The 23144-nt window shown below is 49.9% G+C and overlaps 1 protein-coding gene across 4 annotated transcripts in view; it reads right to left on the bottom strand.

Moving 5' to 3' along the window:
- The window catches only part of PTPRE (protein tyrosine phosphatase receptor type E), a 170123-nt gene that overhangs the window by 41653 nt on the left and 105326 nt on the right, over positions 1-23144 (bottom strand). For 2 of the 4 annotated variants that reach the window (XM_023559821.2, XM_064269184.1), the window contains 4 exons: positions 16446-16561; positions 9864-9966; positions 9521-9594; positions 5676-5812 (listed from right to left, as the gene is read on the bottom strand). In XM_023559821.2, coding sequence (XP_023415589.2) covers positions 5676-5812; positions 9521-9594; positions 9864-9966; positions 16446-16554 — 423 coding nt within the window. In that variant the 5' untranslated portion in view covers positions 16555-16561. Of the gene's footprint in view, positions 1-5675; positions 5813-9520; positions 9595-9670; positions 9832-9863; positions 9967-16445; positions 16562-23144 lie in introns of those variants that run through there. The other 2 variants (XM_064269183.1, XM_064269182.1) reach the window with 2 other exon arrangements.

Below are 23144 nucleotides of genomic sequence, written 5' to 3' on the forward strand. Positions count from 1 at the left end.
ATCTCCCTCATTTACATGACTGGACAGCCCATGGTGAAATGCAGGCAAGCAGAGGCCCTCAGGGCTGGTCAGGGGCAGGCCTGGGATGTGCACTCAGGGAGGAGACTCCAGCACTCACGCCACGGCCGTCCAGTGTGCAGTTCCAGCACCAAACCCTTCTGTCCACACCAGTTCTCCTCAGCTGTGGATGGCGACACACAGCTCTTCAAACTCATCTGGCCTGACCGCTTTGAGGCTCGTCTGTCCTCCGGTCAGGGCTCCTGGGTAAAGTGCTCAGGGCAGTCAGCAGGTGAGGATAGAGAAAGAAGAGGCGCGAGAACCACACCCAAGGATGTCCACTGAGGAAGCAGGGTGGGCTGGTCCTGGCAGCCTCCACTAGCACCTGGAGGGGGGGTGCCACTCAAGTGGGGTGCTGGGAGGGGCCTCACTTCATAGAGGAGAAAACTGGGGTGCAGAGTGACAAGCAGGTACCCAGGGTCCCCCGAGCCAGGGCCAGGCTCCACCCTCTTGACTCTGAGTTCACTGTTCTCGCCCCTACCCATAACCCCACCCTGTCAGTGGGCAGGGAGGCCTTGGATGGTCACCAGAGAAGGTAGCTCAATGGTAGGGTTGGGACGGGGTCGGGGGATGAGTGAGGCACTCACCGGGGTGCAAAATTTATGATAACATTTTTAAGCTAAGTATATATATATATCTCGCTGTTGTGTGCCGTTGAGTCGATTCCAACTCATAGCAACCCCATAGGACAGAGTAGAACTGCCCTATAGGGCTTCCAAGGAGCAACTGGTGGATTCGAACTGCTGACCGTTTGGTTAGCAGCCCGAGATCTTAACCACTTCGCCACCAGGGGTCCATAAATACATATTTGTTTTTATTTTTACAATTTCTACATGTACAATTCACTGACATTGATTATATTCTTCAAGCTGTACAGCCATTCTCACTCCCTTTTTCTGAGTTGTTCCTCCCTCATTAACATAAACTCACTGCCCCCTAAGCTTCCTACCTAACCTTTTGAGTTGTCAGTTTGATCCCACATAGATGGTTCTTTAAAAAAGCACAATGCTCAAGGCAGACATTCTTTACTAGTTAAGCAAAGTAATATTTTAAAAAGTCAAAACTAATGAAAAAAAAAAAATCCATGATGACCGAAATATCAAACTTGTAAATAAGGACAGAATCCATAACAATATCGTGACAAGCTGTATTAGAGCCCGAGGCAGCAGGAAAAATCAGGGGTACTGATCCTGTTTTATGTACCACTTTGCTATTTTGTTTGTCATGGGTTGTTTGCATTATTATTTTTTAAATAACCCTCATTGGCCTTACCCCCGGCCCCTGGTAACCTCTAGTGCAATTCTGCGCCTATACATCTGCCTGTTGTAGGTATTTCATGCAAGTGAGGTTAAACAATATTTGCTCTTTAATGGCTAACTTTCACTCAGCACGGTGTTTTCCAGGCTCATCTATGTGGTACCGTGTATCAGGACTTCATTTCTCTTTATGGCTGAATAATACTGAATTGTATATATATACCGCATTTTGTTAACCCATTCATCTGTTGATGGGCACTGGGCTGTTCCCGCCTTTTAGCTATTGTGAATAGCACTGCAATGAACATCGGTGTACAAGTCTCTGTTTCAATCCTTGCTTCCAGCTCTTCTGGGTAAATACCAAGGAGTGAGATTGCTGGGTCATATGGTATTTCTATTTTTAACCTTTTGAGGATTTCACTAATTTTGGTATTTTTAAATGTTATAATAAGAGCAATTTAACCTTTTTTTCCACTAAGTTTTTGGGTGCCCCTTAAACTTTGCACTCCAGGCAAGTGCGTGACCTGCCTCACGCTGGCTGGCCGGCCCCACCTGTGAGGTTTCCCTCACCTCTGTGATGTTGCAGAGCCAGCAAGTCTGGCTCAGAGCCCTGTACCAGCAAGCCCGCCCCCTACACGGAGACACAAAGAACAAGGGAAAACAGCGCCAGAGGGGCGGGAGCGCTTCCAGCCACACTTTTGGGTGGTCATTGTGAAAATGGAGAATTCAGACTTCCGTAGTCAGGCTGAGAGATTGCAAAACAGAACTGCATGGAGCGCTCTCTGTATGACCTAACCTTTCAACAAAAAGGGAACCCATTTGGAAACAACAAAAAGGAAGAAACATAAAGGCAGATTGAGGCTTGTGCTAAAAAATAACCAAAATGCAATTTAAATGTGCTATCATCTTTCCGTGCCTACAGGTGCTTCCGTGTGAAAAGCCACGTGTCCATGGCCAGACCCTCACCTTCTTTAAAACCCACTGCCATTGGCTCGATTCCAACTCAAAGCAACTGCACAGGATGGAGCAGAAGTGCCCCATAGGGTTTCCAAGGCTGGACTCTTTATGGAAACAGACTGCCACATCTTTTTCCCACGGAGCCACTGGTGGGTTCAAATTGCCAACGTCTCGGTTAGCAGCTGAGCACTTTAACCACCGTGCGACCAAGGCACCTTTCGCAGTCTTTAGGTGTGCTAATCACACAGGCATTGCTGCTGAAGAGGTCTAAGACAGGCACCGACTCCATCCTCACTTCACAGATGATGACATGGGGTTCAGAAGGGTGAACTGAAGTACCCAGGCTTGGGGCAGGAAGCAGAGCCTGGCAAAGGCCAGTTCTCCGGCCAGAAACCCTGTCCTCCTTCAAGCTCCACACTCAGCAAGTGGCAAAAAGACGGAGATGTGGGAAGCAAAACTCCAACAGCATTCCATGAAAGGCTAAACACAATGAGGTCTCTCCATGCATAAGGGAGCGTTACTCAGCCATAAAGAGAAAAAGAGTTCTCATACATGCTGCAACATGTGTGAACCTTGAACACATTATGCTGAATGAAATAAGTCAGGCATAAAAGAACAAATACTGTACGATCCCATGTCATGGATTGAATTATGCCCCCCCCCCAAAATGTGTTATCAATTGGGCTGGGCCCTGATTCCCGGTATTGTGTGCTTTTCCTATATGTTGTAAGTCCTGCCTCTATGATGTTAATGAGGGAGAATGGGCAGCAGTTGTGTTAGTGAGGCAGGACTCAATCTATAAGACTGGATTGTGTCTTGAGGCAATCTCTTGAGATATAAAAGAGAGAAGCGAGCAGAGAAACAGGGGGACCTCATACCACCTGGGGTCCCTGCACCTGAGAAGCTCCTTGACCAGGGGAAGATTGACGACAAGGACCTACTTCCAGAGACAACAGAGAGAGAAAGCCTTCCCCCGGAGCTGACACCTTGAATTCGGGCTTTTAGCCTACTTTACTGTGAGGAAATAAATTTCTCTTTGTTAAAGCCATCCACTGGTGGTATTTCTGTTATGGCAGCACTGGGTGACAAAGACATCCCATTTACATGAAATAAGCAAATATAGAGAAGCCGAAGCGTGTTAGCAGGGGAAAGGGGAAGTTATTGCTTAGGGAGTCCCAAGTTTATGTTAGTGGCGGTGGAAAAATTCAGAAATGGACACCATTTCATGGCTGGACACCATGAATAATGTAATCAATGCCACTGAATTCTGCGTGTAAAAATTACTAAACACAAAAGCAAAAACAAAACACTATCCTCAATAAGCCCTGGACAGCAGATAGGAGACCACTCTCTTTCCACATATATACATAGATAAATTTTTATCTGATGTCCTGTGAATTGTAAATCTGTTATATGTAAAAAACCCGTTGCCATCGAGTCGATCCTGAGTCATAGTGACCCTATAGGACAGAGTAGAACTGCCTTGTAGGGTTTCCAAGGAGTGGCTGGTGGATTTGAATGGCAAACTTTTTGGTTAGCAGCCTGAACTCTTAATGACTTTGCCACCAGGGCTCCGTTATATGTATGTTTTTGTTGTTGTTAGGTGCCGTCAAGTTGGTTCCGACTCACAGCGACCCTATGCACAACAGAACGAAACGCTGCCCGGTCCTGAGCCCATCCTTACAATCGTTGTTATGCTTGAGCTCATTGTTGCAGCCACTGTGTCAATCCATCTCATTGAGGGTCTTCCTCTTTTCTCCTGACCCTGTACTTTGCCAAGCATGATGTCCTTCTCCAGAGACTGATCCCTCCTGACAACATGTCAAAAGTATGTAAGACGCAGTCTCGCCATCCTTGCTTCTAAGGAGCATTCTGGTTGTACTTCTTCCAAGAAAGATTTGTTCGTTCTTCAGGCAGTCCGTGGTATATTCAATATTCTTTGCCAACACCACAATTCAAAGGCATCAATTCTTCTTTGGTCTTCCTTATTCATTGTCCAGCTTTCACATGCATATGATGTGATTGAAAATACCATGGCTTGGGTCAGGCGCACCTTAGTTATGTGGAATGACATCAAGGACATCATACAGGAAGAAAGCGAGAGGTCATTGAAAAGAGAGGAAAGAAAGAAAACACCAAGATGGATATTGGAGGAGGCTCTGAAACTTGCTCTCAAACGTTGAGCAGCTAAAGCAAAAGGAAGAATTGATGAAGTAAAAGAAGTTAACAGAAGATTTCAAAGGGTGGCTCAAGAAGACAAAGTACTATAACGACATGTGCAAAGAGCTGGAGATGGAAAACCAAAAGAGAAGAAAACACTCGGCGTTTCTCAAGCTGAAATAACTGAAGAAAAAATTCAAGCCTCGAGTTGCAGTAGTAAAGGATTCTATGAGGAAAATATTAGACGATGCAGGAAGCATCAAAAGAAGATGGAAGGAATACACAGAATCACTATACCAAAAAGAATTAGTTGATGTTCAACCATTTCAAGAGGTGGCATATGATCAGGAACCGATGGTACTGAAGGAAGAAGTCCAAGCTGCTCTGAAGGCGTTCAGGAAAAACAAGGCTCCAGGAATTGATGGAATATCAATTGAGATGTTTCAACAAACGGATGCAGCACTGGAGGTGCTCACTCGTCTATGCCAAGAAATATGGAAGACAGCTTCCTGGCCGTTATATGTATTAAAAAAATGTACTTATAATACATATAACAGACTCATACACACAGATAACAGATTCACAATTCACCGGACATCCACATGGGGAGGTGTCATTAGTGTACATTTGTATATTTGGTGACATTTTTGGTGAGAGTGAAGAGACTCAGGTTGGTAGTAGGGGAGCACACCGGTTGGCTAGATCTGTGCTATCAGCTGCTCCATCGCTCAAGTGAGGGCAGAACCACCACAGAGCAGCAGGGTGAAAGCTAGTGAGGCCTCGTGCTTATACCATGTTGAGCAGACATCAAGCTGCTGTCCACCCAGTGCTGTGTCCCCTCCAGGCCACCCACACGACTGGTCTATGGATGCCGGGATGGGGGTGCAGAGGAGGAATGACCGCCCCCACTCCAGTTAGGTCCCCAGGAACCCATCGGAGGAAGTTTGGGGGCTCCATTGCTCTCTGCCTGGGGGTTCACAATGCACTTTGCCCCTTCTCCACACTGTCTAGAGGACTGTGTTCCCGTCACATCCATTTCAGAACATGGCCTCACAGTGTGTCGCCGAGAAACTGACTCAACTGGGGGCTCAGGAAGGGGCACTCGGCAGATACCAGGCCTCCTCGGACTCCCGCTTTGGGACATTGAGGCAACTGAGGCAGGGTTCTGAGTCTCTGGGATGAGCTATCATGGACTTTGTATTTGGCAGGTCCCCCCACGACAACACAGGGGTCCCCCACACTCACGTTAAACTCCTCACGGAAGCGCTTGCAGTCGTCGGCCGAGCGCACACGGATCTCCTCCTCCAGGTGGCCCACGGGGATGGGGAAGTACTTCTTGGGCCCCGAGGGGGACCTGCTCAGCAGCATCACTCTCTGCTGCTCTGTGGACCAGAGACATGGGGGCCGCTTAGCCACATTGCCAGGTGAGTGACTCATGAACCAGAATGACATTCCAGAAGAAATGACATGCTGCAGTGAGGGACACTCGGGTCAAATATGCAGCCCGGAGCTAAACAGCTGGGAGCAGCTGAGTCCTGATCCCCACCTCTCGTGATGCACCTAGCCACAGGTGTCCTCTGACCTATGCTGCCTGCTTTCACCAACCCCAGTCTCCTTATCTGCCCACCCTGCTCTCCTTCCCTCCACCTGCCCCTTCCAGAGATAAGTGAAGGCAGCTACAAGCACCAGCACAGGCTTCCAGTTTTGGAAATAGAAAGCCCAGAACCAAACCCATTCCTGTTGAGATGATTCCGACTCATTGTGGCAACCCTATAAGAACAGAGGGTTTCCAAGGAGTGGCTGATGGATTCGAACTGCCAACCTGTTGGTTGGCAGCCAAGCCCTTAACCACTGTGCCACCTTGGAAATAGAGAAGAGCTAATGATATGTGGGTTCTCTGGGTGGCACAAACTGTTAAGCACTTGACTGCTAGCTGAAAGGTTGGTGGTTCAAACCCACCCAGAGATGCCTTGGAAGAAAGTCATGGTGATCTGCTTCCAAAAGGTCATGGTCACAGACTGAGAACCCTATACAGCCCAGGTCTACTCTGCATACATGGGGTCACCATGAGTCAGAATCAACTCGACAGCAACTAATGACAACAACAATTACAGTGGGTATCCCTGGTTAACACGCTCAGCTGCCAACTGGAAGGTTGGAGGTTCGAGTCTACCCAAAAATGCCTTGGAAGAAAGGTCTGGCAGTTTATTTTCAAATAATCAGCCATTGAAAACCTATGGAGGGGGCACAGTTGTGGAAACTTCTTAGATATAATCCAACACCTCACAGACTGAGCTACTGGGCCTGAAGGCTAAGGGCCATAGTCTTGGGGGGCATTTAGGTCAAGTGGCACACCACAGTTCACAAAGATAATGTTCTACAGCCTAGTTTGGTGAGTAGCATTTGGGATCTTAAAAAAGCTTGTGAGTGACCATCTAAGACATAACTATTGGTCTCTTCCTGCCTGCAGCAAAGGGGAATGAAGAGAACTGAAGACTCAAGGAAGCAGTTAGTTCAAAGGACTAATGGTCCACGTGAACTGCAACCTCCTCTAACCTGAGATGAGAAGAGCTAGATGGTGCCCAGCTACCATTAGTGACCACTCTGATCAGGAACACGATAGAAAGTTCTGGTTAGAGTGGGTAAAAAATGTAGAACAAAATGTAAATTCATAAAAAGACCAGACTTACTGGTCCGATAGAGGCTGGAGGAACCTCTGAGATTACTGCCCTAAGAGACAACCTTCTAACTTGGAACTGAAACCACTCCTGGAGGGCACCTTTCAGCCAAATAATAGATTGCCATATGAAATAAACAATAACACCCGTGAGGTATGTGCTCTTAGGACAATCAACTACATGAGACCAAAAGGGCAACATTTGCCCAAAAGCAAAGATGAGAAGGCAGGGAGGGGCAGAGGAACCAGACGAATGGAAACGGGGAGCCCAGGGTGGAAACGGGGAGAGTGCTGACACATTGTGGGGACTGCAACCAACCTCATGGAAAAACTTGTGTGTGAATTACTGAATGGAAAACTAATTGGCTGTGTAAAATTTCACCTAAAGCACAATAAAATGTTAAAAAAAAAAAAAGACTATTATTCAGCAACAACAACAAAAAAGATCTATTTTACTTCTCTGTGAGAAAGCAGTGTTGCTGCACTGTTTCCCTCAGGACCTTCTCCACAGTCTGGTCCAGATTAGCTTAAAATTATTTGGACAATAAAAAGGAAAGAAAAGAAAAGAAACCCTATGGAGCAGTTCTGCTGTGGCACACACGGGGTCACCATACGTCAGAGCCCACTCCTCAGTAACTGACTTCATCACAGGTTTCCAGGAGACCTTCGTGGCTCAGTGGTTAAGAGCTACATCTGCTAACCAAAAGGTTGGCAGTTCAAACCCACCAGGCGCTCCTTAGAAACTCTATGAGGCAGTTCTGCTCTGTCCTATAGGGTTGCTATGAGTCGGAATCAACTCGATGGCAGTGGGTTTTTGGGTTTCGGTGAAAGCTCGAAGCAGACTAAGGATCAGTTAGGATGCAAGTCCCCCTCAGGTCACTAAGATCCACTGAGCTCCCAGAAAATAAAGAGAAGCTGTCCTTGTTCGGGAGTGGGTGCAGGTGCTGAAAAGGAGAAGGATGGGGCTCCAAGGGTGTCCCTGGACAAACTGCTTCCACAATGTCAGGCTGAGAGACAAGAAGCAAAGACCCAGCATGTGTCTTCTTCCTGGGCAAGAAGCTGATGTCCTCGACAAGGTCAAGGTGCCCACGTTGCTGTCACACCTGCAGACAGGCGTACTCCCACCTGCTGGGTCTGCTAACTGAAAGATTGGAGGTTCAAGTCTACCCAGAAGTGCCTTGGAAGAAAGGCCTGGCAATCTATTTCCAAATAATCAGCCACTGAAAACCTATGGAGAGGGCACAGCTGTGGAAACTTCTTAGAAATAACCAAACACTTCACCGACTGAGCTACTGGCTGGAGATAGACGATGAGTGCAGCTGGGGTCTCTGCTATTCCCCAGTCACATCTGTTTCCCTCTGTGCTCAGGGCAGGGAGGCAGGAGGGGACAGGGTAAGGTAGGGAGGTGGCACTGGAGGGGCACTGTCACAGAAAGCTGTCATGGTCCCCCAAGTGCTGCGCAGCCCACTCTGTGTTGGTCTGTGCCAACGTGTGTCTGGGCCATGTCCTTTGTTGCTGGTGTGCTCTTTATCTTGGGGTCAGTTTTGAAATTCTATTTGTCCCCACTGCATTGTTCAGTAGGAGGCTGATTCCAGGAAGTTGTGGTCGCTGGTGTAAATGGGTACTTTTAAGTGTCTGCCTTACACACCTTCGTCAGCCACCTCAGTGTGTGAGAACAAAAAACGTGCCCCTGGGAGTAGCATTTACAAGGCAGTAACCCAACTGAGACACCGAAAGAAAAGGTGGAGATGCCCCCACCAACTCTAAGCAGTTGCTGTGGAGTTGATTCCAGCTCAGGGTGACCACATGTGTGTCAGAGTAGAACTGGGCTCCACAGGGTTTTCAATGGCTGGTTTTTGGGAAGCAGGCCTCCAGGCCTTTCTTCTGAGATGCCTCTGGGTGGACTCGAACCTCCAAACTTTTGGTTAGTAACCAAGTGCTTAATCATTTTCGCCACCCAGGGCCTCCCGCAGATGCTAATGGTAAACTCTTTAACAGAACCAATGTCCTTCTTTTACTTTGACCTTAAAACTGTGCGGATTTTAGCTTAGTGCTTGAGATTACAATCTGGACCGTCTTGTTTCAGGACGAGTTTAAAGCGTTTGCTGAAAAAATGCTATATGCCGTAACTCCCTGAAAACAACAGGATATGAACAGGCTCTCTAGAGAGGCCACGAACGAAAACAGCTCTAACTTGTTTCACACCGTAGAGAAAAGGACCCTCGAGGTGACGTTATAAAAGGGTGAAGTTCTTGGTTATAAACAAATGACGGCATAACACCAGGTAAAATGAGGTAAAAGTTGCAAAGCTGGAGGAATGTGAAATTGATTTTAAAACGTCCAGCAATGACAGGAAATGTGCCCTGCCTGAGGAAGCGTGCCTCCCACCCGTGCCCAGCCCGAGTGACCGCACCTTGCTCCTCTAGGATGCCGTTGGGTATCTTCTTGTCGTTGGCACTGACCACCACCTTCCGCTGCTTCCGGAACCTTGGAAGCACAAGAATGGTTAGCTGTCAGCAAGTCTAGGTTCTCAGGCAGCCGGGGCCTGGGCGCAGGTACCCACCAGGCGAGCCCAGGCCAGGGCACATGTACCCACCAGGTAAGCCTGGAGAAGCTCTTCCTGCCGCTCATGGCTAAGCAGCGGCTCCTCGGCCTGGCCACACCACTTCCCCTCACAGCCCGCCCGCCCTTCCGCCTGCTGCCAAGTGGCTCACTTCCTCTCAGCCTGTCGGGGCAAGTCTCTGGGACACTCCTACCTGAAGAAGTAGGCGGTGGCCAGGAGGACCAGCCCCAAGATGAGCAGCAGAGGCAGCAGCAGCCAGGCAAGCAGCGGCTGGGAGGCACCAGGGTCTGGAGGGCCTGGGGGGCAGAAAGGGGAGCCCGGAGATGGAGCATGACTTGGGTGGGGTATGGACAAAGGAGGAGTCCCAACACAGACTGCACTGCACAGTCTGCAGAGTGGCCCCTGTTAGCCCTTCTTCCTGGCACCAGAACCACACTTCACAGTTTGCAGTTCACCCCATCCCCCTTCTTCCTGACGCCAGGACCTCTCTTCAGTTTACAAAGCAGCCCCCATCCCCCTTTTTCCTGACACCAGGACCCTACTTCACAGTTTACAAAGCAGCCCCCCAATCAGCCCTTCTTCCTGACACCAGGACTCCACTTCACAGTTTACAAAGCAGCCCCCATCACCCTTCTTCCCGACACCAGGACCCCACTTCTAAGCATTTCCACGCTTCTGGTCCAAGGTGTCCACACAAGCCCTGGGACTTAACAAGGGAGCAGCTTTTGTAGTGGCTGTTGACAGAGAAGGGGGACCAAGGCCGAGGGCTGGGATAAGCTCCCAGACTCTGCCATGAGTGGGGGCCTATTCTCCCAGACCCCGAGTCTCTGCCACGCCTGCCTCTCCACCTAAGGAGGAGACAGAGGAGGGGACGTGTGGGACACCCTGCGGCTCTGGCCCATGGCAGGCTGGAAGCAGGCCTGACCTTGCTGTGGGTCCACCTCTTCCAGTTCCCTGTACCCTGCGAGCCTGAAGTATCTTCTAAAGGCCATGGCTGGTGTGCCCCCTCACTGCCCCCTAGGCTGTCACCCCCAGAGGTGGGGCTGGCTTCTCCCTGGAGCGTCCCTCTACGCCCGGCCTCACACTGGCTCTGGCACCCTGTACACGATCAGAGCATGTATTCTTGTAAATGCCCACAAGGGTGCTGATCACGTGACACCAGATGTACAATGCACTGAGGACTTGTCGGTCCATGATGAGGGTGCCCCTGCCACGGGTGTGGGCACCCTACACCTGTTTAATGGGTATGTCTAAATTTCTGCCCACCCTCACTCCAGGTAGTGCCATGCCTCCATCTGGCTAGCACACTGAGGGCTAGGCACCTGGTGTCCCTGCAGCATCCCCTGGCCGTGTGACGGTGGCTCTGACCCAGAGTGGTTGGTTCTGGGCTCCAGGCAAACCCTGGTCAGGGAGAGGCTGAGTGGCAGAGGGTGGTTGCCCACCCCTCCTGCTCCACTGCCCGGTCTCTGGGACTGCCCAGCCACTGCACAGCTTCCTAGGGGAGCAGACCACCAGAGACTCCCCTACCTGCAACTCCATGAAGCAGCCCTTCCCTGCCTGCCAGGGCGCTGATATCCCAGGCACAGCTAACTGCAGGGCAGAGCTAACCCCCGGGGCAGAGCGGAGAGTCAGTCAGAGTGGACACCCGGCAGAGCTGACACCCAGGCAGAGCTGATACCTGGAAAGAGCTGACACCTGTGAAAAGCTGACATCCTGACAGGAGTTGACCCTCAGCAGAGCAGAGCACAGCCCGCTCCAGGCTGGTGCTTCCCCTCCCCACACAGGCCCTCTGTACCATGAAGGCTGCCTTCCTGGAGGAGGTGGAACGGCTCCCCTCCTCTCCAGTGGAAAACCCCCACTTCCACATTTGCACAGAGGTTGGCTGCCGGGTCAGCTTCTGCTGTGCCAGTGACTGAACCCCTGATCGTGGGGTTCTGAGGGCTTGTGGGACCTGTCTGAGGTGTGGGCAGGCCCAGGAGTATTGTGAGGTCGGCTCAGTCAGGAAGGGGAGCACTGGACCACAGACCCCAAGCCCGGGTGCAGGCAGTAAGAAGGGGCCATGCAGAAGGCTGCACAGCCCAGCCTCCGTGTTGTCCTGACTGGAGGACAAGGATTTAGGCACAAAAGGATGACCCCACAGCCCATCTGTCCTAGGGGATGACTGTGCTGAGTGAGGGACGCCCAGAGTGGGTGTAGTGCACATGAGCAGAGCATGCTGATCACAGGGGAGTCATCGTTCCCAGCAATACTCATACTTCCTTCAGAGAGCAGGTGAGGTTTCAAAGGGCACTCCGCACAGAGGGTCCCCTCCACAGCTCAAGGCCAGAGGCCCGTCCACACCTGATAATCCGAGGCCTCGAAGCAGAGACACACAGCATGCTGTGAATCACAGAGGGTCCCCTCCACAGCTCAAGGCCAGAGGCCCGTCCACACCTAATAATCCGAGGCCTCGAAGCAGAGACACACCTATTCACTCTCTGCTGTGAAAGCAGGGTTACTGAGAACGTCAAGGACAGAAGCTGTACATGGGGGTAAGAATCTGTACGAGAGGGTGAGAAGTGTACACGAGGGGTGAGAAGTGTACATGAGCGGTAAGGAGTGTACACGGGGGTGGAAAGTGCACATGGGGCGTGAGAAGTATATATGGAGTGAGAAATGTACATGGAGTAAGAAGTGTACATGGGGCGAGAAGTGTATACGGGGGTGAGAAGTGTACATGGCGGGTGAGAAGTGTACATGGAGTGAGAAATGTACATGGGGTGAGAAGTGTACATGGGGGTGAGAAGTATACACAGAGGTGAGAAGTGTAGACGGGGGTGAGAAGTATACATGGGGGGGTAAGAAATATACATGGAGTGAGAAATGTACAGAGAGTGAGAAGTATACAGGGGGTGAGAAGCATATACAGGGGTGAGAAGTGTACAGGGGGCTGAGAAGTGTACACAGGGATGAGAAGTGTACATGGGGGCTGAGAAGTATACATAGGAGTGAGAAGTGTACACAGGAGTGAGAAGTGTACATGGGGGGTGAGAAGTGTACACAGGAGTGAGAAGTGTACATGGGGGGTGAGAAGTGTACATGGGAGGTGAGAAGTGTACATGGGGATAAGAAGTGTACACGGGGGTGAGAAGTGTACAGCAGGGTGAGAAGTGTACAGCGGGGTGAGAAGTGTACAGCGGGGTGAGAAGTGTACACAGGGATGAGCAGTGTACATGGGACTGAGAAGTGTACATGGGGAGGAGAAGTGTACACTGAGATGAGAAGTGTACAGGGGGGTGAGAAGTGTACATGGGGATAAGAAGTGTACACGGGGGTGAGAAGTGTACAGCAGGGTGAGAAGTGTACAGCGGGGTGAGAAGTGTACAGCGGGGTGAGAAGTGTACACAGGGATGAGCAGTGTACATGGGACTGAGAAGTGTACATGGGGAGGAGAAGTGTACACTGAGATGAGAAGTGTACAGGGGGGTGAGAAGTGTACATGGGGTGAAAAGTGTACACTGGGGTGAGCAGCTCTACAGAAGAGTGAGCAGTGTACACAGGGGGTGAGTTTCACATTTGGTTCACGAGATGAGGTCATGTGGCCATCCTCTGTTCCCATAAGTAACACCAGATGTTCTAGGCGTTGTTACAAATCAATATGTTATTCTAAAATAAAAAGGCTGGGGGGTGGATTGAGAACGTCACTGGATGGAGCCTAGGGTAGCACCCGGCTTGGAGTCTGCGGTCTCCGGCAGGACGTTCCTCCTGGTTCAGGTAAGTGCTGCTTTGCCTCTATGGCACCTGGACATGAGCAGGTGCAAGGGGCAGTTTGTCAGGGGCTCCTACACAACCACTTGGATTCCTGGCTGGAATTTTTGATGGACATTCCTTTGGGGCCTAGACACAGGGCAAGGGGACGTCAGACCCTCTGTGCCCTGGAACAGGGATGCAACCCGCTCTCGGGGAAGGTCCAAATGTCCGGGCTACAGGGACACCGCCAATGACCAAGCACCTGAGAGGCTGGGCTAACAGTGAGGCTGCATGGTGAATGCAGCTTATATTGCTGCTGGCTTCTGGTCCTTCTCTTCTGTGGTTTTAGATTTCTCCGGGAGTTCAAGGGAAGGGGAATCCCTGGGCAGCGAAAAAGGTTAATGCGCTCAGCTGCTAACTGAAAGGCTAGAGAATCAAGTCCACCCAGAGGCACCCAGAAGAAAGGCCTGGCAATCTACTTTTGGAAAATTGGCCATTGCAATCCCTGTGGGGCACTGCTCTACTCTGACCCACATGGGGTCACCATGAGGCAGAGCCAACTCGATGGCAACTGGTTTGTTGGTTCAAGGGGAGGTGGGGGCGAGGCTTAGAGCCTCTCCCCTGGCTGGAGAGCCTTGGGTCAGCAACAAATCCCCTCCTCTAGCAGGCTATGGTGTATGCGTAAGACATGTGTCCGGGGCTAGGAGATTAATGGGGAGCCCTCGGCTGGGTGGGGACTGAGCCCGATCCCCAGGCTAAGTGGTGCCCATGTCTAGCAGCTGGTCAAGCCCTTTGTGGAGGGAAGTTAATAACTTACTTTCCCTAATCCTTGAGCTGCCCAAGGACGAACTGTCAGGGAAGGTCTGGAGTTTTGTCCGGGAGTGCTGGGGGATGAAGAAAGAGGGGGATAGAGGGGGTCGTGGATTGAATTATGTCCCCCCAAAAATGTGTGTGTTAACTTGGTTAGGCCGTGATTCCCAGTATTATGTGGTTGTCCTCCATTTTGGGATTGTAATTTTATGTTAAAGAGGATTAGGGTGGGATTGTAACACCCTTATCAGGACATATCCCTTTATCAAGAGATAAAAGGATAGGCAAGACTGATGACAAGGACCTTCCTCCAGAGCCAACAGAGAGAAAGCCTTCCCCTGGAGCCTGAGCCCTGAATTCAGACTTCTAGCCTACTGGACTGCAAGAGAATCAACTTCTGTCTGTTAAGGCCATCGACTTGTGGTATTTCTGTTATAGCAGCGCTGGATGACTAGGACAGAGGGGATGAGGGAGAAGGGGCTATTGACAAGGCCCCTGGGCAAAGTGAGGGGCTGGCTCTTGCTGGCCACAGACTTCTCCTACCCCAGGCCACAGAAAGAGCCGGTGGCCACAGAGGGGCATCCAAGTCTATGGGGAAGGCATGGAGTCTGCCCAGGAAACCCTCAACTCCTCAGGAACCCTGAACTCCCACACTGTGCTTCTCAGGTTACAGGCACCTGTCTGAGAAGCGGGTACAAGACGGCCGAAGATTCAGTTCTCTGGGTGCTAAGGGACTGGTCGCCCTGGGCACACTTCCCCACCGACAGAAGCAGTGACGGCCAATGCTAATGAGCTCTTTCTCCATTCCAGGGAGTGTTGTGTGTGCTGCAGTCTCCGTTAATCCTCATGCCACTGCCAAGAAGCAGCTACTATTATTACCTCCACGTCACAGGTGGGGATGCTGAGGCACACAGAGTTCAGTCACCTGCCCACGGTGACCCAGCCAGTAAATGGTAGGTCTAGAATTTGAACCCAGTAGCGTGACTGAAGATCATGCTTTCCCGTTTTCTGTTTTCTTTTCTCTCTAGTTTCTCGATTTTATACTATCTATTTTATTTATTGTATTGTCGCACAATTTACATACCATAAAATTCACCCATTTTAAGCGTACAGTCCAACAATTTTTAAAGGAAATTCGCTGAGGTGTGCAGTCACCATAACCCAGTGTTACAATGTCCCCATCATCCCAGTAAAATCCCTGTGCTCATCTGCAGTCACTTCCCTTCCTACCCCCAGCCCCTGGCAACCGCTAACCTACTTCCGTCTGTACAGATCTACCTTTTCTGGACATAGAAATAGACTCATACAACATGTGGTCTTTTGTGTCTGGCTTTCTAGCATGTCGGTGAGGTTTATCCATGTCGTAGCATGGATCATCGTATTCTGTTTTCTTTAAAATGTTCAGACTTAAAAAAAAAAAACTTTTTTCAAAATAGGAAAAGAGAAAAGAATAATGAATCCTTATGCATCTGCCAAGGCACCCTGGTGGCACAGTGGTTAAAGTGCTCAGCTGTTCACCGAAAGGTCAGCGTTTCGAACCCACCAGACACTTCTTGGGAGGAAGATGTGGCAGCCTGGTCCTGTAAAGATTACAGCCTTGGAAACCCTAAGGTTTCTGTCCTATGGGGCCACTGTGATATGGCAACAGGTAAAGGGTATGTATCTGCCACCCCCTTTCTAATCAACACAAGAACAATTCTGTTCCTCCCTACCCCATCTCCCTACTGTCCTCTTGGATATCACATCATTTGATTTGTAAATACTTTGATATGTATATCTAAAAGGCAAGGACGTGTGTTTTTAAAAAACAAATGTAATTACTATACCAATAGCTCACCTAGAAGTACTAACAATAATCTGCGGGTTAATACCATCCACTCTCACGCCAGTGTTTACATTTCCCCATCTACTCATTGGTGTTTGACTGAGGTGGTATCAATCAGGTACAGCCCAGGGAGCTGGGGTGAGGGTGGCACCATCGCTCAGCACGGGAGCTTGGATCTGCCACCCTGGTACACCGTGCTTCCCGCCACTCAAATGCTGAGCGAGTCGCGTCGCTGGCCTGTCTTCACAGCACATGATGCTCAATGCACCTAAGACCAGCCACACCTTCCACTGCCCAACTTATCGACCTTTATCCCACCCTGCACTGGGCACCCCCTGAACTGTCTAAGAGCTTAGCCATGGTAGTGGGGGGCCAGCTTGGGCAGGTGGGAAGGACGTGAGGGGTCCTTACCTGGGATGGTGGTCCCGTTGCTGTTGTGTGTGGTGGTCTGGTTGTCTTCGAGAGCTCCGGCAAGTGGCCAGCTAAACCCTGCTAGCAGGAGCGGACAGAGGGGCTCCATGGCGGACCTACAAAGAAGCAGGGACAGGATCAGAGGGGTCACCACGACGGCCACAGCCACCCTTCATGGAGGACTGTGGGATGTCGGGGGATGCCAGCGGTGGGATATGTTGGGAGGTGGGGACTACAGGGAACATGGGATGTCGGGGGGATGCCAGGGACTGAGGAATGTTGGGGAGGGTGCTGGGGGCTGGCAGACACTGGGGAGGATGTGGGGGTGAGGGGTGCTAGGAAGGGGTTTTCCAGGGGACATGGGGCATCAGGGGGAATGCCGGGGGCTGAAGACATTGAGGAGGGCACTGGGGCTGAGGGATGTCGGGGAGGACTTGGGGGTAAAGGGCATTGGGAGGGGGGCATCCAGGGGACATGGGATGTTGGGGAGGGTGCTGGAGCTTTCTAGGGGACAAACGGGGTGGTCTGGATGGGGCTTTTTCTGTGTGCTGGTTTGTCAATCTGAGTCAGATTGAATCAAACGTTGGCACAAGTTATAACTGCATTTGAAATAGAACAACCTAGGTTAGTAACTCCACAAACTGTCCTTAGGTTACAAAAGCCTCCACCGTCCAGATTAATCTCCCTTTGTTTTTTGTTTTTTTTTTAGGTGGGGAGACTAACAGGGGCTCAGAAGAGGGTGCTTCACAGCAGGTTCCAAGGAACCTGCCCACCGTTGCTTCTGGACTGCCACCTACCAGCAACATCGTGACAATCTGTTGAACATCTTATCGAGCCTAACATGACACGGAGGGCCTCGTGGGTCAGTGGTTGAGCAAGTCGCCTTCAGATGGGAGACCCAGGTCCAATTCCTGGCCAGGGCACCTTATGGGCAGCCACCACCTGTCTGTTAGCAGAGGCCTGCGTGTTGCGCTGATGCTGAACAGGTTTCAGCAGAGCTTCCAGACTAAGACAGGCTAGGAAGAAAGACCTCATGATCTATTTCCGAAAATCAGTCAGTGAAAACCCTACGGATCACAACAGTCCAATCTACAACTGATCGTGGGGGTGGCAGGACCAGGCAGCGTTTTGTCCAGTTGTGTGTGGGGTTGCCATGAGTCAGGGCAGCTGACAACAACATCAACAGCAACACACATGGGTGTGGTGCTTCCATTTTGCAGACTAACAACCCTGAGAGGCAGAAGTGCCCTCACAGACCGCTGATGAATCGGAGGCTCAGGGAGTTTTGTGACTTTCCTGTGGCCACACGGCCAGTGAGTCCTAAGTCAGGGGTTCAAGCTGTGCCATCCCCAGGTGACAACGCCTCCCCACACCTGTTAGTACCACCTTTATTATCTCCCACCTGAACTATGGCGCCAGGTCCCCACTGTCTCCCACCAGCAGGCTCCCCCTGTTCCAGCCTTTCCCACATGCTGGAGCCAGAGTCTTAGTTCTAAAGTGCCGCTCGAATGCTTCATGCTGAAGCTGCTCTCAAGGCTACAGCCACGGAGCGCTGACGGTGGCTAGTGGCGAGGGCAGTAAGAGCTAACTTATTCTGAACACCAGCTCTGAGCCCAGATCTCTGCCTGTTGTTTTCATGTATCATCATCTCACTGAATCTTCACAACGCCCTGGGGGTAGAGGGGGTGGGGGTTCTGTTGCCCCCTAGATTCATTTCAAGGAGGAGCAGGCTCAGAGGGGTGCAGCTTTGACTTTTCTTTTATTGTGCTTTAAGTTTACAGTTCAAGTTATTTTCTCACACAAAAATTTATACACACATTATGTGATCCCAGTTGCTTTCCCTATAATGTGAAAGCATACTCCTCCTCTCTACCGCTTCTGCCTCTGGACAGGAGCCGCCCATTTAGTCTCATGTATTGTTCACGAGTATCATTATATGTCCTATAGTCTAGTCTATGTCTGAAGAGTTGGCTTTGGGAATGGTTTTAGTTTTGGGCTAACAGAGAGTCCGGGGGCCATGTCTTCCGGCATCCCTCCTGTCTCAGTCAGACCATTAAGTCTGGTCTCTTTACTAGAATTTAAGTTCTGCACCCCACTTTTCTCCTGCTCACCTGTGGGAGAGACACTGTCATTGCTAGATGCCGTCAAATCAATTCTGACTCATAGCAACCCTACAGGACAAAGTAGGACTGCCCCATAGGTTTCCCAAGGCTGTAATCTTTACAGCCACAATGCTCCTTAGGAGTGATGATGGCGAGACTTCGTCTCACGTACTTTGGACATGTCAGGAGGGACCAGTCCCTGGAGAAGGACATCATGCTTGGTAAAGCAGAGGATCAGTGAAAAAGAGGAAGACCCTCAATGAGGTGGACTGACACAGTGGCTCAAAGATAGCTGCTGTCGTGAGGGTGGCTCAGGACCCAGCAGTGTTTCGTTCTGTTGTACGTGAGGTTGCTATAAACTGACCGACGACACCTAACAACAACAGTCTTTATGGGAGCAGATCGCCAGATATTTTCTCCCAGGGAATGGCTGGTGGGTTTGAACTGCCAGCCTTTTGGTTAACAGTTGAGTGCTTAACAACTGCGCCATCAAACCGAAAACCAAACCAAACTTGTTGCCGTCCAGTCAATTCCGACTCCTAGAGACCCTATAGGACAGAGTAGAACTGCTTCATAGGGTTCCCAAGGAGCGGCTGGTGGATCCAAACCGCCTACCTTTTGGTTAGCAGCTGAGCTCTTAACCACAGTGCCCTCAGGGCTGCTCCTTGTATTAGACACCAAGCCTGTGAGCACCTAGCAGAGCGGCAGCGGTTTGCCCAGTGTGACCAGCAGAGGGCACTGGACTTGACGAATTCCAGACCCCTCCCAACTCCGGGAGTCCCTTTATGACAGCCCAGTGAGGCCAACACCTGGCCATTTCCCCCAAAGGGCTCACACAAGCTACCCCGTGAGCATGGACATGAATCAGCACAAACACAATCCTCGAGATAATTAGTTAAATGAGATCTATATCAAATGTTAACAATTTATATTTAATCCACATTTTTTGTGCACTTATTAAATTCTGAGAACTATGGGGCAGTGCTACTCTGTCCTACAGGGTCACTATGAGTCAGAATTGACTCAATGGCAACGAGTTTGGTTTTGTTTGGTTATGGGGCCAGAAAAAAAAGTATGGGGTCTGGTCTTCAGAACTGAAATAGTCAAAATAGTGTATTTCCAACAACATTGCCTTTATTTTTACTGTCCCCAAAGTCAGCCAGCTGTCAGCTTGATTAGGATTCCGCCTTTTCGTTTATCTGATGTCTCCCTAATGCTCTTCCTGGGTCAAGCAGTCTTCTGGGGCTTGGGGGTGCAAGGATGACGGCAGTCCTATGTCTGCCCTAGAGCAGGCATTCTACCTGAAGACCAGGTGCGGATCAGCAGCCAGCCCTAACACCCACGCTCCTGTGCTCTGGAGATGTGAGGCCCCAGGGCCAAGGAAGGGTCCTGAGGGGGCGGTGATCCAACTGGGGGATCTGGCAAGGCCTCCCCAGAACCAGGTGCTGAGTGGTGGGATGAAGCAAACTGGGGGAGAAGCAGGCATGGATGCGAGTGGAGGGGCAGTCAGCATCCGTCCTGGTCTTGTTAAATTTGGGATGCCTGGTGGTTGAGAGAAGAAGCCCTGCTTGGCTACTAACCAAAAGGTCAGTGGTTCGAGCCTACCACCCACTCCAAGGGAGAAAGATGTGGCAGTCTGCTTCTGAAAAGATTACAGCCTTGGAAACCCTATGGGAGCAGTTCTACTCTGTCCCTCAGGGTCACTATGAGTCAGAATCAACTTGAAGGCAATGGGTTAACAGGTTTAATGGTCAAGATTAGGTTCCTGGGTGTTGTAAGCAGTTTGAACCTAAAGGTTGGTGGTTTGAACCCAACCTTTACAAGAAGAGGGTCATGAAAAAAGAGGAAGACCCTCAAGGAGATGGCTTGACACAGTGGCTGCAACAATGGGCTCAAGCATAACCACCATTGTGAGGATGGTGCAGGACTGGACAGAGTTTCCTTCTGTTGTACATGGGGTCGCTATGATTCAGAACCAACACAATGGCCCCTAACAACAACAACAACGTAATAGAAATACCACAAGTGGATGGCTTTAAAAAACAGAAATTTATTTTCTCACAGTTAGGAGGCTGGAAGTTCAAATGCAGGGTGCTGGCTCTAGGGGAAGACTTTCTCTCTCTGTCAGCTCTGGGGAAAGGCCCTTGATCCCTGGCTCCGTGGCGATCTTCATGTGGCGTGGTATCTGTTTTCCTCCATCTCTCTGTGCTTCTCTATGTCTAATCTGCTCTTTTATTCCTCAAGAGACAATGACTTCAGACACGTCCCACACTAATACTGTCTGATTATCACAACAAAGGAAACCCATTTCCAGTGGGATTATAACCACAGGTTAGGGGTTAGGATTTACAACACACAATTTTGGAGGACACAATTCAAACCCTAACAAACAGTAAGAGAAAGTGCGTGCTATCCAGCTGAAGTACTTTGTAAAAATTTAACATCAGCTTCGCCATCACAAATTTGTAGGTCAGTTCCTCGGTGTATGCGTAAACTCTGTAAATTTTGACATCTGTAAACAATGTAAACCTCTACAGCTTCCATTTTGACTGACAGAATATCCAGCTTGTTTGGACACAGTATACGTTACGTAACACCACAACTGACTCCAAGGGTAATACATTTCCGCTCTCGAAGTTTCTTCATTTTGTAAGAATGTGAATATACATACATATACATGTGTGTGTGTGTATATACGTACATATGCATATATAGCCTTGTGTTTACCACACAAATGATGAGCTTCACTGACAGTTATATTCACATTATTGCACAATAACAAACAATTATATCATCAATGTTGAATTCTTTCTTTGCGTTTCCAATGATATTAGCAAATGTGTCAGGAAACTGTGGCCTGGGACCTCAGATACCTGCGTCTGGAATATAATCTGGCTGTACCTGCTTTCTATAAAACCATGACAATACCATCCATAGCAGTAAACTATAATTTTTCATGCACTGGGAAAGTACAAAAACTCAAACAGAAAAGGCGGGTTTTCAACATAAAAGAGAAACAAAATCCTGACCTTTCCCACGCTTCGGGTGTGAGGATACATGGATGAAAGATTGAAAAAAATAGCTTCAAGCAGTGCAGTTTGTAAACTCAGCATGTTCCAGGTATATCCACAGTGATCCTACCTTTTCGAGAAGGCTTTGCTTGTTAAAAAGAAAAAGATGCAAAGGGCGTGCTTTCACTGGAGCTGTGAGGGCTGGAACTTAATTGCTTTCGAACAAAGGTAACTGCAGATGTCCAAGTGTAAAACCACAGAAATATCTTTAAAAGGAGACTGACAGAGAAGTCCATGTGGCAAGAGTGAGAAAGAAAGAAAGAAAAAAAAAAACCCAGGTGGAGAGAAACAAGGACTCAGGTGCCTCGGGTCCTTGGTCTGGCTCTCACTGTCCCTCCAGGGGCCCAAGCTGGCCACCATCTCCTCTAACATTTGGGGCAAGGGACCAGGCTCTGGACAACTGTCAGCCTGTGGGTGGTGCCCTGCCCCCTCACTGTTGTTGGCGGGGTGAGGAGCAGTGGCCAGGCCAGCTGGACTGCTAGGGAGACAGGAAGGAAGGGAGTCTGCTCCCATCACCAGGCTCCCTCATCTGACCCTCAGCTGACAGCCACTTGGAAGGCAGGTGCCACTTCTTCCTGGGACAGGCGAGGACAGTGAGGTTACGAGGTCGGCAGGAAGGAAGGCTCTCCTTCCCCACTGGGGCTCTTCCCTGGGCTGGGCGGCGTCAGGACACACGGACGGTACCGTGACAAGCACGCCTGTCTGCCTAGGATGATCTGAGCGTGGTACCCTGGGCAGGGGGCAGGATGCATGGAGGAACTCTCGGGGTCCCAGAAACTGAATTCTGATCTATACGTAGCATCCCTGGGTGGTTGTACCTGAGGAGGTACTGGGGGCAAGAGAAAGGAAGGGATCTGGGGACTGGAGGAAGGCAGCCAGAGGCACAAACATTTGTTCCCTACCACATACACCCCTTATACACACACCCCCCACATACGTCCCATACACACACAGCACATATGCCCACCTATAAACATGCTTTTCATATAAACGTGCCCCCATATATACACACATATACCCATATGCACACACCCTCCATATACACATGCCCATACGCACATGCCCATGTACGCACACCCATATACACATGCCCTACATACACATGCCCATATACACACACCCATATAAACACACATGTCCATACATACACACTCCATATACCCAATATATATACACACATATCCCCATATACACTTGCCTTCCTTATACACACACCCATATACACATGCCCCATATACACATGCCCATATACCACACACAACCCATACACACACACACCATATACACACACCCATATACACACCTCTATACATACACCCCACACACTCCATTTACACACACGCCCATATACACATGCCCATATACACATACTCCCCCATATACCCCCAGATTACACACCTCATATATACTCCTTACATACCCCCATATATACCCACACCCCATATACACATGCCCATATACTCACACTCCCCTATATACCCCCAGATTACACACACTCCCCTATATACCCCCAGATTACACACCCA

This window comes from Loxodonta africana, chromosome 16 (genome assembly GCF_030014295.1).
Source record: "Loxodonta africana isolate mLoxAfr1 chromosome 16, mLoxAfr1.hap2, whole genome shotgun sequence".
Classification (NCBI taxonomy): domain Eukaryota; kingdom Metazoa; phylum Chordata; class Mammalia; order Proboscidea; family Elephantidae; genus Loxodonta; species Loxodonta africana.